The sequence below is a fragment of the Schistocerca piceifrons genome, chromosome 5, assembly GCF_021461385.2.
Source record: "Schistocerca piceifrons isolate TAMUIC-IGC-003096 chromosome 5, iqSchPice1.1, whole genome shotgun sequence".
NCBI lineage: Eukaryota > Metazoa > Arthropoda > Insecta > Orthoptera > Acrididae > Schistocerca > Schistocerca piceifrons.
The window spans coordinates 140,522,863-140,539,471 of NC_060142.1; the positions used below are offsets into that span (position 1 = coordinate 140,522,863).

The 16,609-nt window shown below is 43.6% G+C and overlaps 1 protein-coding gene across 1 annotated transcript in view; it reads right to left on the reverse strand.

Moving 5' to 3' along the window:
* Window positions 1-16,609, reverse strand: part of LOC124798808 (lachesin-like) — a 109,448-nt gene that overhangs the window by 5,224 nt on the left and 87,615 nt on the right. Inside the window, exon 8 of the mRNA XM_047262338.1 lies at window positions 9,392-9,666. Coding sequence (XP_047118294.1) covers window positions 9,392-9,666 — 275 coding nt within the window. The remainder of the gene's footprint in view (window positions 1-9,391; window positions 9,667-16,609) is intronic.

Genomic DNA, 16,609 nt, shown 5'->3' on the forward strand with positions numbered 1-16,609 from the left:
AGCCATTTGAACCATTTTTTAGAACAACTCAGAACGAAGCGACGTAAGTTGTGTTAGTAGTTGCTGACATCAGAGCATAGAGGCTGCACTAGGTAGAGCAATCGGGGCAGAAAAACATGACTGGACCTCACCACACAGATTAACCGGCGCTGGGTATCCCCGCTGTAGAAGATTTGTTTTGGATCTTCTTCTTTCTATCTCCAGACAGTATAGCTACAAGGAAGGTAACTGCGATGAAACTTTAGGTAACAGAAGAAAATTCGATTGACCTGTGAAAGAACGAAGTATGAAAATATTCAGGAAAAGACAGAACTACAGCAATATGAGTCACCTAGGATCGAAATAAATAATCAGTGTAGGGAAGACAGAGCGTAATGACTACTGTATGAAAAATGCAAAGAAACTGAAAAAGAAACGGTGGTCGAAAGGATTCATTCAGCACAAAGGAAATTCAAGAAGGCTTCGTTGAAACTAAAACCGAGAGCGTCCACATCAAACGTGCCAAAGGACTGTCACTGTTAAACACAGACTAGAGAATGGGTAGGAAGAAACAGTACAACGAGGGCTGTTGCTTGGGAAAATTGTCTGCTGACGCGACGGAGGAAGAAAAAGGAGTGAATTTGAAAGACATAGAAGCTCCACTATGGAGTCAGAATTTCGGAGAGTTTTGCGAACTAACTCGAGAGAACCATACATTTCTTTGTAATATCGGAACTAATTGATAAAATAACAACGAAATAATTACTGAAATTAGAGTGTAGAACTTAGGAGAATAGAGATAAAGCTTCCGTTTCACGGAAGAATATCATAAACACTACCCCAAAGATATCAAAGGCAGAGAAATGCGACACCTATCCTACAAAAAGCTCAACAACTCATGCAACCAAGTAGCTGACAACAGGAGAGAAAGAAATTTTCAGGGTCCTTAGGCGTTTTAAGGTATGACAAAAAATTTTCACTTCTTTCAGATGTTAAAGAGCTGGCCCCTCATTAGGCAACCGCTGAAAAGTTCTAAAGTTCAGTAAGACCAGACTGTGCCTGCAGGGGATGCGACTATTAAAGCTAAGTTTTTGAAAACAGCCTCGAGTCGTACTTAGTGTTTCTTATTTACCGGTTTAGCTCTTCAAATGAAGAACAGCATCCGAACATACAGTTTCAAGTTGACTGACGACACTAAAAACTGCGTTATAAGTTGGCTGACAGAACTAAAAGATAAACTGGCTGTACTACAGCACTCCAACTTACGTTTAAACTACGTTTAAAGTAGAGTAACAAACGATGACATTGGCAGCGGCGAAGTATAGGCAGTTTAATCCTTAAGGCCGTGAGCTAACTTTAAAGTGTACATTCTGCTGTTGCTCTTATGCATTTCAACAGGTAAATAAAAAATACACTCCTGGAAATGGAAAAAAGAACACATTGACACCGGTGTGTCAGACCCACCATACTTGCTCCGGACACTGCGAGAGGGCTGTACAAGCAATGATCACACGCACGGCACAGCGGACACACCAGGAACCGCGGTGTTGGCCGTCGAATGGCGCTAGCTGCGCAGCATTTGTGCACCGCCGCCGTCAGTGTCAGCCAGTTTGCCGTGGCATACGGAGCTCCATCGCAGTCTTTAACACTGCTGGCATGCCGCGACAGCGTGGACGTGAACCGTATGTGCAGCTGACGGACTTTGAGCGAGGGCGTATAGTGGGCATGCGGGAGGCCGGGTGGACGTACCGCCGAATTGCTCAAAACGTGGGGCGTGAGGTCTCCACAGTACATCGATGTTGTCGCCAGTGGTCGGCGGAAGGTGCACGTGCCCGTCGACCTAGGACCGGACCGCAGCGACGCACGGATGCACGCCAAGACCGTAGGATCCTACGCAGTGTCGTAGGGGACCGCACCGCCACTTCCCAGCAAATTAGGGACACTGTTGCTCCTGGGGTATTGGCGAGGACCATTCGCAACCGTCTCCATGAAGCTGGGCTACGGTCCCGCACACCGTTAGGCCGTCTTCCGCTCACGCCCCAACATCGTGCAGCCCGCCTCCAGTGGTGTCGCGACAGGTGTGAATGGAGGGACGAATGGAGACGTGTCGTCTTCAGCGATGAGAGTCGCTTCTGCCTTGGTGCCAATGATGGTCGTATGCGTGTTTGGCGCCGTGCAGGTGAGCGCCACAATCAGGACTGCATACGACCGAGGCACACAGGGCCAACACCCGGCATCATGGTGTGGGGAGCGATCTCCTACACTGGCCGTACACCACTGGTGTTCGTCGAGGGGACACTGAATAGTGCACGGTACATCCAAACCGTCATCGAACCCATCGTTCTACCATTCCTAGACCGGCAAGGGAACTTGCTGTTCCAACAGGACAATGCACGTCCGCATGTATCCCGTGCCACCCAACGTGCTCTAGAAGGTGTAAGCCAACTACCCTGGCCAGCAAGATCTCCGGATCTGTCCCCCATTGAGCATGTTTGGGACTGGATGAAGCGTCGTCTCACGCGGTCTGCACGTCCAGCACGAACTCTGGTCCAACTGAGGCGCCAGGTGGAAATGGCATGGCAAGCCGTTCCACAGGACTACATCCAGCATCTCTACGATCGTCTCCATGGGAGAATAGCAGCGTGCATTGCTGCGAAAGGTGGATATACACTGTACTAGTGCCGACATTGTGCATGCTCTGTTGCCTGTGTCTATGTGCCTGTGGTTCTGTCAGTGTGATCATGTGATGTATCTGACCCCAGGAATGTGTCAATAAAGTTCCCCCTTCCTGGGACAATGAATTCACGGTGTTCTTATTTCAATTTCCAGGAGTGTATTAAGTGCTACTTGTGACTGTTTTCAAAAACTTATTTCTAGAGTTGTTTCAGTTCTAACGTGCTTAATTTGTGCTACTAGGATATCGCCTAATGCTGCGGCCATTCTTACCTTGCTCTTCCGACATGAAAACTTCGTCTTCTTTCCAAGTTTTATTGTTATTAAGTTTGGAGGCTTTCATCTCGGATCTGCGTTTTCTATGAACCTCTGGCCGTTTGATTGGCTGTGGAAGGAATATTCCCTGAAAAGTTCAGTGGTTCGCAATTAAGTCATCTTAGAAGTCTCCAACTCACTTGGAAGTTTCTCCCCATAGCAATTTATGCGATTGTCTTCATCTGACTTTGTGTTTCGACAGCTGATATTGAGTTTAATTATTGTTGGTCAGCTGTAATACTATTCTCACTGAAGGGTTTGGCTTCCAACAGTGATACATATCTTTTCAACTAGGGTTCCGTCTTGTGTTAGGCTCTTGATACAATTGCGCCCACAGCCTTTTACAATATACTGTCTGTAGCTCGTTGTCGCTGCTTGGACAAGTCTGTCGTTGAACTTTGGTGTTGGGATTACTTCACCTACTGCTTTATCCAGAATGCTTTGGAAATTATTCAATTTTCGCTTTTTCGATGTTATACCTATGCTGAAATCGGACTTATTATGACGGACAGCATGCGTTATACTGAAAACGATTGGTGCTCGTTTGTGGTGTTTGGTATCCGTAGGCTGGAATATTAAAGACGTATGCGTTTGCATCCTTGTTACTGTCTTCCACTATTGAATGACACAGTAAAATTTTTTCCATGCATCAGATGTAAGTTTCTTGTTCCAGTCCAGCAGTTGCTAACGACCTTCCCATTGTTATCGCCATCAGAGTATCCTCATAAGATGCTCTTGCTATTTATGTCTGCACTGATAAAGTCGTCGTTGTTTCTGTTAAAGTTGCTTTCGACGGTTTGTATGTCGAGGTATTCGAACAGCCAACGCACCTGAGTCATATGCGTCTTGTATGTTTCTCGAGTGGGCCTATATGGTTGACTCGACAATACTGTCGGTGTGACATTTCTGTTTTTTCCGTGGGACTCTTGTAGGCAGATGACACCATAGCTATATTTCTGCGATAAGTATTGAATAGTTTTTTTGTACATCTATATATTATTGACATCCGAGCTGAGCATGTCCTTTTGTTAGTCGCCACAGTGTCTTATGGCATGATTTGGCAACGAATGGACTAGTCGGTCTAGACCGTTGCCCAGGTGAATGTCTTGCACTTTTAACTAGGACATATTCTCCTGAGAGGCATCTTTTCCTCTGCACAGACAAATTTTCTTAAGAATTACCAACTACACTCACTTTTTATTCTTACTGTTCCTTCAGTTGTTAACAGTCTGCTCAACATCTCAATTCCATTGTTTCCATATCATTCATCTAAGTCTTTACTGTATTTATTTTCCTTGTAATTCTATCCACGTAGTTTCATAAGTCTCTTCCTTGACTGAAAGCCCATATTCCATAGTGGTACGTTTATTTTTTCCAAAAGAAGCTGTTCTCGTCCTAGTCAAATTGCTGCCATTGTCTTCCCTATTCTGAAAGTGTTATCACACTTTTCATATCATGTGAATCAGTACGGCGTATTTTCAATAAAAAGATTTCATTGTCTGGGGACCAACTAAATAATGATTTCTAAGTAGAAACACAAGTCTGTTCCGTGACTGCGGATTGTGACATGTAAGCGTATATCATGTGAACCAGTTCCTCAGGAGAATCTGTGGATTTCTAAATATTTAACATGATATTGATAGGTATCGTTTATTTAAATAAAATATATTTAATATTAATACAACAAAGTGACACTTTCAAGTGTACATATATATCACTCTAGCAAATTATTTGGGAACGCACAATTTAACACCAGTTCCAAATCGTAAATACAAAATGCTACAAGCTTCAGTAAAAGTAAATACAACTTTATCCACTTAATAGTAATTAAAATTAATTTTATGGTATATATCAAAATAGGCAGTTGTGAAACATTTCCTCTATACTGTTTTATAACACACATTTTTAATTTCGTCTAATTTACTTGGAATTTTTTCAGAAAATGCTAACTATTATATATCAATAATATTGGAAGACATTTTTTATGAACTGTTTATGACGGTATACAACTTCCTAATGATGGTAGCTTATGTTTTTGGAAACACCGAGTGGTATTACATTTATCTGTACACAGACACCACAAAATGTTTTCGTTATAAACATTTAATCGTTGGAAATCAGGGCGAATATTTGTTGTAAACACTTAAGGGAAAAACAGTTTTAGTTTTTTTTAAAAACAGCTATCAGAACACCAAATGCCTTGTTTTATCTTTTACTTCGCTGTTTGACCCAAGCTTAAAATAATAAGTCTTTGAGTCACCACCCTTCTATACTGTTCCATACAAATACACTGTCGTTGTTCTTTAGTTATTAGTCACCAACCACTAACGCAGGAAGACTCGTTCGTTTCACAACAGTACCTTCTGTGCACAAAACACTGTTATTACATGTGTTGTAGCGACAATACAGCAGCAAAATAGCTACTGGTCCTCTGAGTTATTTTGTGGGGGAGTAGGAAGATGAGTTATTGCTGTCGGTGAGATAATAATGGTAATTGATTAGATGACAGTTTTAAAGGTCACAATACATTATTAACACAACGTGTAATTGCAAGAACATTATCTCACTTTCTTTTTAATTTGGAGATTCAAATACGTGTATAGGAGCTGGACAGTTAAAATTTGCACAAAAATGTTTACTATACTGCTGTTGGGTAAATGAAATGCAGTGAATGGGACTAATGAAAAGAAGTTATAGGGCCTGTTTTTGCATTTTTCTCTGTTCTTTAGAGTCTTCTCCCACAAGTAGCATAGAAAGTTCCATATCTGTATTTTACAGAACTTTCAAATTTGTTATTAAACACATGTTGTTACTGCAGTTATTAACGATCTGTATAATAGATAGTCAATTAACTCCAAACATGAAATTTAAATTAAAATTAGCGGTAAAAACTGCTGCAGTACTGGTTTTGTAGAATAATTCAGAGAGCCCCAAAGTATGTATCAAATGAATGTAGAAACTCCAGAAAGAATGTGATTCACAATAAGCTATATAGTCTGGTCAACGCACAGTATAATGGTCATTAATAACATTACATATGGGGATAAAAACTCTATTTTATAGCATGAATGAACACATGAAGCAACGTACTAACATAGTTTATAAGGTAATAATTATCCTTTTTTGTTGTTTTGAATTAGTCTTGAGCTTGCTTGAAAGCGAAAGACGCCATTTTTTCTCACTCCGTTCACTGAAGATGCTTTCTGCAATAAAGTTTGGTTGCCATGAGGGCTCATGTCCGCCCCCGGTAGCTGAGTGATCAGCGCGACAGACTGTCAATCCTAAGGGCCCGGGTTCTATTCCCAGCTGGGTCGGAGATTTTCTCCGCTCAGGGACTGGGTATTGTGTTGTCCTAATCATCATCATTTCATCCCCATCGACGCGCAAGTCGCCGAGGTGGCGTCAAATCGAAAGACATGCACCAGGCGAGCGGTCTACCCAACGGGAGGCCCTCGTCACACGACATTATATTGTGAGGGTTCATCTCACATACGTTACCCACAATGACACAAGATCTTGGTTCTAGCCCCAACCACGTTATCACACTTGTCTATTTACTATCGATGACTTAACTGTAGCGTGTGATATTAATTACAACGTGTATGAGCGACATTAATGTAAGATAAAAGATCAACTGTCAATAAAACAAAAGAGTTCTACACATGAGGTATTCACTGACAAGCTGCTAAAAATATTGTTTAAGTCACTGATACTTCCCCTGGAAAATGTAGCATCCTAGCAGGATGTGATATTTAAATGAAATAACACAATTTGCTTCTGTTATAAAGAGGGATCTATATAAAGCTAATGGAACGAAGAAATCTTCTGTTTGTAATTTTAAAATATCTGTTAGTCTTGAAGAGCACTTAGCGTTCATCAGCACTCAGTTATTGAAATAGTGATTTTATTTGTTAACACGAAAAAGGAAGCATACTAATAGACTATTGCCGAGAATTGCTTAATGAGTTTCTTTCTCTCTTTGTTTCTTAACAGTTCTGTGTCTTCCCTACCTCTCTATGTCTTTTCCCCTCCCACACTACATTTGTCCTGCTGTTTCTCTTTTTTCCTTACCAGACTCGCTCTCTCTCTCTCTCTGCTCTCTTCTTTCAGTATGTTACCATTTTGTATCCACACCGTTCTGTCTTCTCCATCTCTACACCATTTTCCACTCTCTTCTTTACTCCTTCGTTCTATATTTTATCTGTAAACCTCCAGTTGAGCTATAAACCCAAAGTTATTATTCAATAATTTAGAACAGCCCACCTTTTGATAATTTTCTCACTCACTGTTAATATGTACGTTTCACAGCTCTTCTAGAACTGTAGACCTTAATCCGTCATTAACTAGTTTTTTGTGAATTTCAATAACTCCGAACTGCACCAACATTTTTGTTTTATCGTTGCGAATTTGTTATAAAGATGTAGTCGCAGTGACACCATATTGGTACAATCCAGAAATTTGCGATTTGTACATAAATATTAATTACTTAAAAATTAGAAAAGTATATTTGGGTATTCCACTTCAGCCGTAATTGGTTATTTATTTATTTATTTTAGCAGTCGTTTATGTAAGCCACAGCATAATATACTAGTATCAGGGTTGTGGGCGCTATCGTCAAAACGAAGTGGACCAGAAGCTAGTTTACAGGGTAGAAATGACATTGATACAGTAGTTCACAAATACGTAATTGGATTTTTTCGGCTGTAACACCAATTGCATTAACCCAGGAAACATGGGACACACTATGAAGATGAATTTCTCTCTCTGTCATTGTTTTATCTTACTGTTCTGAAGGGGTTTCGTTGAGGTATACTACCATAAAGTAGCATTAGCCACATGACACTTAATCATATACGTCGAAAATGTCATGTAAATGGCCTGATGACTAGGGTATGTCGCCTAAAGGAGTGGACCCGATCAGGAACGAAAATTAAAGACTTAGTCCTTTATTTTCTCTACATTTGTACGACAGTATCATATGAACATTTCACATTGAGTAACTGATTTTTGACAGCTAGTAGCCAGTGGTCGTCTTCCTACTAAATGCACATGTTGTAAGCCGTTTCCGTTGCGTCGTCAACAATACAGAACGTTCAGTGTTGTTGACAGCACAACTGAAACCGCTTGTAGAAGGTGCCTTGAGTGGGAAGATAACCACAGGCTGTTTGAACCTATTATAACAGTTCCGAAGTCTAAAGGAACTTTGCATCGTAATTCGAAACGACACAGGCATGGCACTACAGTATTTACCCGCCGAAGCCGGTCAAGCGAGTTTCCAGTAAAATGTCTCACCTCTATGGAAATATAGGTACTGGATGCACAAGTACAGACTGTAGACGCATGGTTGACGACAAATGGAAATTTTGGTCTGGCTGTCAGTCGTGCACGGATAGCCAAATGGTCCGGCGACCGCTTGTCATAAGCGGGATATCAGGGTTCGAATCCCGATCTGGCAGAATTTTCACTGTTGTCATTCTATTCTACAGCTGATGGTTGTCCATACTCGAAATCGCGAATATATTTAATATCTACTGATAGTGTGAAATGCTCATGTGAGTGTGTCATAATCACAATAAGAAAATTTGTATCACAAGACATCTGCAACTGGGCATCGTGGAAACTGATAATAAATTGCTTGAATTTTATTTGTTCAGCGTATCTCGGCTTCACGTGCGGCTGTGACGTGCCTGTATCCAGTGGCGGCAGCCGCGCGCCCATCGTCCTTGTTCGCCTGAAGATGTCCTTGTAATAGACCTAAACCGGTTTTGATCGAACAAGTAAACGGATTTACAACTGAAGCTGTTTATCATCTGTTTTCACAATAATAAAGAATAAAAGAGTTCAGTCCATTAATCGCCAAAGATAGTCCATCATTTTTCAAAACTGGTGACAGTCGGAGTGAAGCATTTTTTGTCATAAAATACTTTTTCCATGCCTCCAGTGTCCACGGATACGATGGAACAGCTCAGACGAGGCAGAGTAGCTATAATGCATCTATATTTCGAAACACAGATAAGAGCCCCCTCAGCACAGTATACGGGGATACATCTCAGCACACATCTCCTTCTTGTCTTCAGAGTGATTTATCCGATTTGCATCGAGTGCGAATCTATATTAAACATATTCGTCACTCTTCAGCGCCCCAGGACAGCCGAGACAGCAACATAACAAATGCTTCGAATGAGGCCGCGCTCGGACCATCTCGGGTGTCCGATGGAGGAGCCTCGAGTGGCAGCCAGACCGTGGACGCGGTTCAGTGGCTGAAGAGTGCCGGTAAGGCGGCGACCAGGAGGGACGCCAGCAGTGTGGTGAAGCGGGGACAGCCGACGGCCGCGGCGCCGGCGTCCAGCGAGTTGGCCAGCCCTGGAGGCGCCGCCGTGGAGGCGCGCGCGGGCGCGGCGCGTTCCAGCAGCGGGTCGCGCACGCGGTCGCGGTCGCGGTCGTGGTCGTGTCCCGCGCCGCCGCCCAGCGCGCCGTACAGGCCGAGCTCCTCGTCGTCCTCCGGGCCGAGGTCGTGGTGTCGGTACGGCAGCTGCTGCTGGCGGTTGCGCTTGCCCGCGTGGTGGTGCTTGTGGGCGCCGCGGCCGCCGCCTGCCGCCTCCGCCTTGGTGTGCGGCGGCGGAGCCTTGGGCCGCGACAGCCCTTTGCCGCCTGCCGCGTGCTGGTCCGGCCGCGACGTCGATCGCGGCAGGTACAGCTCTGGTGGTTAGAAAAACGAATACATTTCAACTATAACGTGAACACTGATAAGCTGCCTACTGTAATAACCGAAACATGAAGGAATTGCCAACACCCGGCAGAGTGGCCGAACGGTTCTAGGCGCTCCAGTCTGGAACCGCGCGACCGGTGCGGTCGCAGGTTCGAATCCTGCCTCGGGCATGGATGTGTGTGATGTCCTTAGGTTACTTAGGTTTAACTAGTTCTAGGGGACTGATCACCTGAGAAGTTAAGTCCCATAGTGCTAAGAGTCATTTGAACCATTTGAACCAATTGCCAACAAAACAATAATTATAATGATTCTTGAAGTTTTCCCGGCGAACTGAATGTTCGATGAGATTTCGGTATTGCAGCCGGATCAAGTTGACTTCTTGCCACGATATTTCGGCTGTCAATCGTCCAGCCATCATCAGGTGAGTGTCCGTCACTGGAGACTGCAAGTTCCCGGAGTGAACTTCATAGCAAAAAATTGGCGCGAAAACGCATGCGCATTGGCCTCCGTCACAGGAGCGTCCTCTATGGAAATCCGCGCCCTCTGGAGCTACTGTTCTATCTGTGGCGCGCAGGCGCATGCGTAAAGGTGAAAACTACATGTCCGCCCTCTGTCGCAATGCGCGCCCGCGTCGCTGAAAAGAGACGTCAGATGTCACCAGATGTGTCATTATGAATTAACTCTGAGAGGAAATTAGAGAGATCACCACGTCTCAAGCCTTGTTCAGTTGGAAACCGCCATCACGATTTATAAGATTTTGCCCTATGCGTATCTCCACAGTTTCTTTAAATACTGAATCAGATGACACTTTTGTAGTGTGGCCCCATGGTGAAGAAGAACTCCGCTGCAGAGTGAAAATCTCATTCTGGAAACTGTCAGGGTTCTTGCAACATCCGAATGCAGTCCACAAGAACATCCAGTTTACGATGGAAATAGAGAAGGATGGTTGCTTGCCGTTTCTGGACGTCTTGGTTACTAAGAGAGTGGATGGGTCATTAGGGCATTCTCTCTAGCGTAAGCCAACACATACGGACCTTTACCTCCAAGCGTCGAGTTGTCATCATCCTGCACAAAGTACCGGCGTCCTTAGAACGTTGGTGCACTGGGCTCATTTTGTTTCTGATGGAGACAGCCTTACAAAGGAGCTGGAACATTTAGAGTCGATGTTCAGATGTAATGGTTACTCTCCACAGATTAGAACAGCGCTAAGAAAGAAGAAACGTGATCACCTACAAAATCAAGAAGATAACGTGCTGTTCAAGTCCAGGCCGTTCCTTCTATACGTCGGCATTGTCTCATCTACAATAGGTAGGATTCTAAGGAAATATCAATTTAAAGTAATCTTCCGGCCACCGGCGAAGATTAGTGCCATTCTCGATTCAGTAAAGGACGATCTGGGTCTCCGGAAGGCAGGGGTCTATAAAATTCCTTGCCAGTGTGACAAAGCTTACATCGGTCAGACGACACGCACAGTACATGAAAGTTGCGTTGAACACGAACGCCACACTCGCCTTTCGCAGCCCAGTAAGTCGGCCGTAGCTAAGCACTGTATTACCACAGAACACGCAATGGATTTTTCTGCCACGAAAATCTTGGTCCCAGCGAAAACTTTCTGGGATTCAGTCATTAAAGAATCTGTGGAGATACGTCTAACGCAAAATCTTATAAATCGTGATGGCGGTTTTCAACTGGACAACGCTTGGGACCCGGTGATCTCTCTAATTTCCTCTGAGAGAAGACAGTTTATTCATAATGACACGTCTGGTGACATCTGACGCCCCTTTTTAGCGACGCGGGCGCGCATTCCGAGAGTGGGCGGACATGTAGTTTTCACCTTTACACCGGCGCCTGCGCTCCGCAGATAGAACAGTAGCTCCAGAGGGAGCGGATTTCGATAGAGGACGCTCCTGTGACGGAGGCCAATGCACATGCGTTTTCGCGCCAATTTTTTGCTATAAAGTTGACTCCGGGAACTTACAGTCTCCAGTGACGGACACTCACCTGAAGATGGCTGGACGATTGCCAGCCGAAATATCGTGGCAAGGATTCAACATGATCCTGAAATCCCATCGAACAATAATAATAATAATCGTTAGTTTACTCATACTGAGTATAAAAGGGCGATCTCTATTTATTTTCTTAGGATAAGAAAACCTCCTTAGCCAAGAACGCAATAAGATCCCGTGCTGTCAGTTCATCTCATGCACTGGCTGTTGACAGTCGGTCTTGTGGCGCCCTAGCAGGCATGACATATGATTAAATGGCTGCAGTGTTGTGGTGATTTGTGTACATAGTAATTTTAAGTTTTACTTTTGACGTGCCAACACATCATTCATGTCATATGTTGTGCATATGGAGATTAATAGAAAGATATTGTGTGCATCTGGCACAAGATGTTTATAATAAGCTGTACGAAGATCTTATGATGGTAACGCAGCTTTAATGAAACCAGTCTTCCACAATACAGTGTTTTATTGCGACATTGGATAGGAAGTTTTTCTTCTCCCAAGATAAGAATAGTAAGTCATCTAGGTAAGAATTACAAGAAGTGCAGCCTGGAAATCTAGATGGAGGCGTACAGTGCTTGACGCTTTCGACAGACCAACATAAGGCCGCGAGCATTAAGAAACCGCCGATTTCAAGCTGACTGATGCGAATTGCAGGTAAAAATGCGACGCAGTCGCGTAGGATCTGTGAGTAAACAGGCCCAACACGCTATAAAGAGGCCGCCAGTTGTTCAGCAGAGCAGAGTGAAACAGTTAGGGAGTTCCTTCCAGCAGACGAGGTTCGGGGGTCCGTCAGCCGACAGCAGAAAACTATGTGGGTGAAAGAATTTATAAAAGTAAGTTTGCACACTATGAAGGACTTGCATTCTTACCTGTCAGTGCCTCTGGACTGTGGTTAGTACGTCTATCATGGCTTACTTGTACCTATGACCGAATGCCACTTACAATGTGCCGCCCAGAGTGACCGAGCGGTTCTAGGCGCTACAGCCTGGTACCTCGCCCGCCACGATCGCAGGTTCCAATCCTCCCTCGGGCATGGATGTGTGTGATGTCCTTAGGTTAGTTAGGTTTAAGTACTTCTAAGTTCTAGGGGACTGATGACCTCAGAAGTTAAGTCCCATAGTGCTCAGAGCCATTTGAACCATTTGAACTTACAATGTGACGTGTAGCGGACCTGAGGGTTCGATTCGAGTAATAAGATACAATCTCCTCTTCATGGTTCGAGTGACAGTGATAGGCCAGGCAGGCTATTTGTTCTAGTAATCTGGGCGTATAAGAAGCCTCACCTATTTTCTACGCTCATTGAAACTATGACCCAGTATCTGTGCTCTTCGACATGTCCGTGTGAACTCGGGAAAAAGCAATAAAATTAGACCAAGGTATCGACAGGAAGTTCGTTTCTTCATTTCTACCTCCCTACCCCGATACCCGAGTCTTTCTGTACTGTCTGCATCCACAGAGCCCTGACAGACCTAGACCTGCCGCCTACTTATTGATTTACTCGAATCCGCTCGCGTCCCAAATAGTTGGTAGACCTGAAAAACCCCACATCGCTCCCTCTTCGACTGACGGATTCACATAAGCATGATGCGACTCAGGTCCGGTTACGACACTATACTGCCGAAAAGAAAACGCAGCACTCTCAAGGACTGTGTTCAGTGTTACCGTTGTATACACTGAGGTGACAAAGTCATGGGATAGCGTTATGTACATATACAGATGGCGGGGGTACAGCGCACACAAGGTATAAAAGGGCAGCGCATTGGCGGAGCTGTCATTTGTGCTCAGCTGTTTCATGTCAAAATGTCTCCAACTTGATTACGGGCGCACGACGGAAATTAACTGATTTTGAACGTGTTATGGTAATTGCCACTAGACGCATGAGACACTGCATTTCGGAAATCGTTAGCGAATTCGAAATTCCGAGATAAGCAGTGTCAAGAGTGCCCCGAGAATACCAAATTCCAGATATTGCCTATCACTTAACGACAGAGAGCAGCGGTCACAACATTGCGTGAAATAACCGCAGAAATCAGAGACGTTGTATCCGTTACGACAGTCCGGCGGGATCTGGTGTTAACTGACTATGGGTACAGATGACCGACGCAAGTGCCTTTGCTGACAGTACGATATCACTTGTAGCGCCTCTCCTGGGCTCGTGGTCATACTGCGTCGACTCTATATGACAGGTAAACGTGACCTGATTTCACTATGAAAGAGCTGATGGTACGGTTCGAACGTGGCGCAAGTCCCACGAAGCCATGGACCTCAGTTGTCAACAAGGCACTGTGCAAGCTGATGGTGGCCCCAAAATGGTGTGGGCTGTGTTTACATGGAATGGACTGGGTCTTCTGGTCCAACTGAACACATCAGTGACTGGAAATGGTTGTGTTCGGCTACTTGGCGCCCATTTGCAGCCATTCATGGACTTCATGTTCCCAAAGAACGATGGAATTTTCATGTATCACAAAGCGCAATGTCACCAGCCAAAAAATGGCCACGAGTTAGTTGAAAAACATTCTGGGCAGTTTGATGGAATGATTTGGGCACCCAGATCGCCGTACATGAATCTCATTGAACTTTTATGAGACATAAATGAGAGGTCAGCTCGTACACAAAGTGCTACAATGGCTACACTTTCGCAATCATGGTTAGATTAGATTAGATTAATACTAGTTCCATGGATCATGAATACGATATTTCGTAATGATGTGGAACGAGTCGAATTTTCCAATACATGACATAATTAGGTTAATTTAACAACATACTTAAGTTAATATAACAACTTTTGTATTTTTTGTGTATTTTTGTTTTCCTTTATTTTTTATTTATATTTATATTTTTATTTTTTATTTTTTTAATATTTTTGTTTCTTTTTTTCTTTTTTTTTCTTTTTTTCTTAATTTATATCTAAAAATTCCTCTATGGAGTAGAAGGAGTTGTCATTCAGAAATTCTTTTAATTTCTTCTTACATACTTGTTGGTTATCTGAGAGACTTTTGATACTATTTGGTAAGTGACCAAAGACTTTAGTGCCAGTATAATTCACCCCTTTCTGTGCCAAAGTTAGATTTAATCTTGAATAGTGAAGATCATCCTTTCTCCTAGTATTTTAGTTATGCACACTGCTATTACTTTTGAATTGGGTTTGGTTGTTAATAACAAATTTCATAAGAGTATATATACTGAGAAGCTACTGTGAATACCCCTAGATCCTTAAATAAATGTCTGCAGGATGATCTTGGGTGGACTCCAGCTATTATTCTGATTACACGCTTTTGTGCAATAAATACTTTATTCCTCAGTGATGAATTACCCAAAAATATGATGCCATATGAAAGCAATGAGTGAAAATAGGCGTAGTAAGCTAATTTACTAAGATGTTTATCACCAAAATTTGCAATGACCCTTATTGCATAAGTAGCTGAACTCAAACTTTTCAGCAGATCATCAATGTGTTTCTTCCAATTTAATCTCTCATCAATGGACACACCTAAAAATTTGGAATATTCTACCTTAGCTATATGCTTCTGATTAAGGTCTATATTTATTAACGGCGTCATACCATTCGCTGTACGGAACTGTATGTACTGTGTCTTATCAACATTCAGTGAGAGTCCGTTTACAAGGAACCACTTAGTAATTTTCTGAAAGACAGTATTGACATGGACGGCTAAAGAGGCAGCTTGTCACAGTATTTCTGTAGCGGACTTCCAACGACTTGTTGAGTCGATGCCACGTCGAGCTGCTGCACCACGCCAGACAAAATAAGGTCATATGAATGGTGGGCTCCATGTGGTTCCCAAGTCGTGCAGCGGCCGTAAACCATAAAATTACCAGATATGAAGCAACCAATCGCAAAATCATGTTTTATTTATTCACTTTTGCAAATCGATTTCAACTGATTAACAGACATCATCGGTGCTTTCAACCAATATGTGCGCTGAGTAGTAGTGCCCTGGGACTGCTTAGTAATAATGTCTTAAGCAGAGGTCAAACAGTACTACTATTCAAGCCACATATTGGTTGAAAGGACCGATGATGGCTGTTAATCAATTGAAATCGATTTGCGAAAGTGAATAAATAAAACATGATTTGCGACTTGTTGCTGCATATTTGGTAATTTTGATAAAATGAGGTCTGATACGATATGACATTTGTTGTTGTTGTTGTTTTTGGGGGGAAGGAGACCAGACAGCGAGGTCATCGGTTCAAAATGGTTCAAATGGCTCTGAGCACTATGCGACTCAACTGCTGAGGTCATCAGTCGCCTAGAACTTAGAACTAATTAAACCTAACTAACCTAAGGACAACACACAACACCCAGCCATCACGAGGAGGTCATCGGTCTCATCGGATTAAGGAAGGAAGTCGGCCGTGCCCTTTGAAAGGAACCATCCCGGCATTTGCCTGGAGCGATTTAGGGAAATCACAGAAAACCTAAATCAGGATGGCCGGACGCGGGATTGAACCGTCGTCCTTCCGAATGCGAGTCCAGTGTGCTAACCACTGCGCCACCTCGCTCGGTATATGACATTTGTAACCTCAGAATATTACCTTAAACGCGTCTTTGTTATAATAACGAATAACCACAATTGCACATATATTACCGATTATTATTATTAGACATGGTGTGACAGTAATTTGCACGAATGAGTGAAACAGTCCCTCTGTACCTCAATATACGCTGCACATCTCCGTATCTATGCCCGTCCACGTCTGGAGAGCACGTCTGGGTTGTGTCGGGTTTCGTGGAGTGCTATCAACTCAGCTTTTTGCCTTCTTGTTGTGGCCCCAAACAAAGTAATCAGGGGGTGTCGAGTCAGGCGAACGCGTTGGCCGGCCGGAGTGGCCGAGCGGTTCTAGGCCCTTCAGTCTGGAACCGCGCGACAGTTACGGTCGCAAGTTCGAATCCTGCCTCGGACAC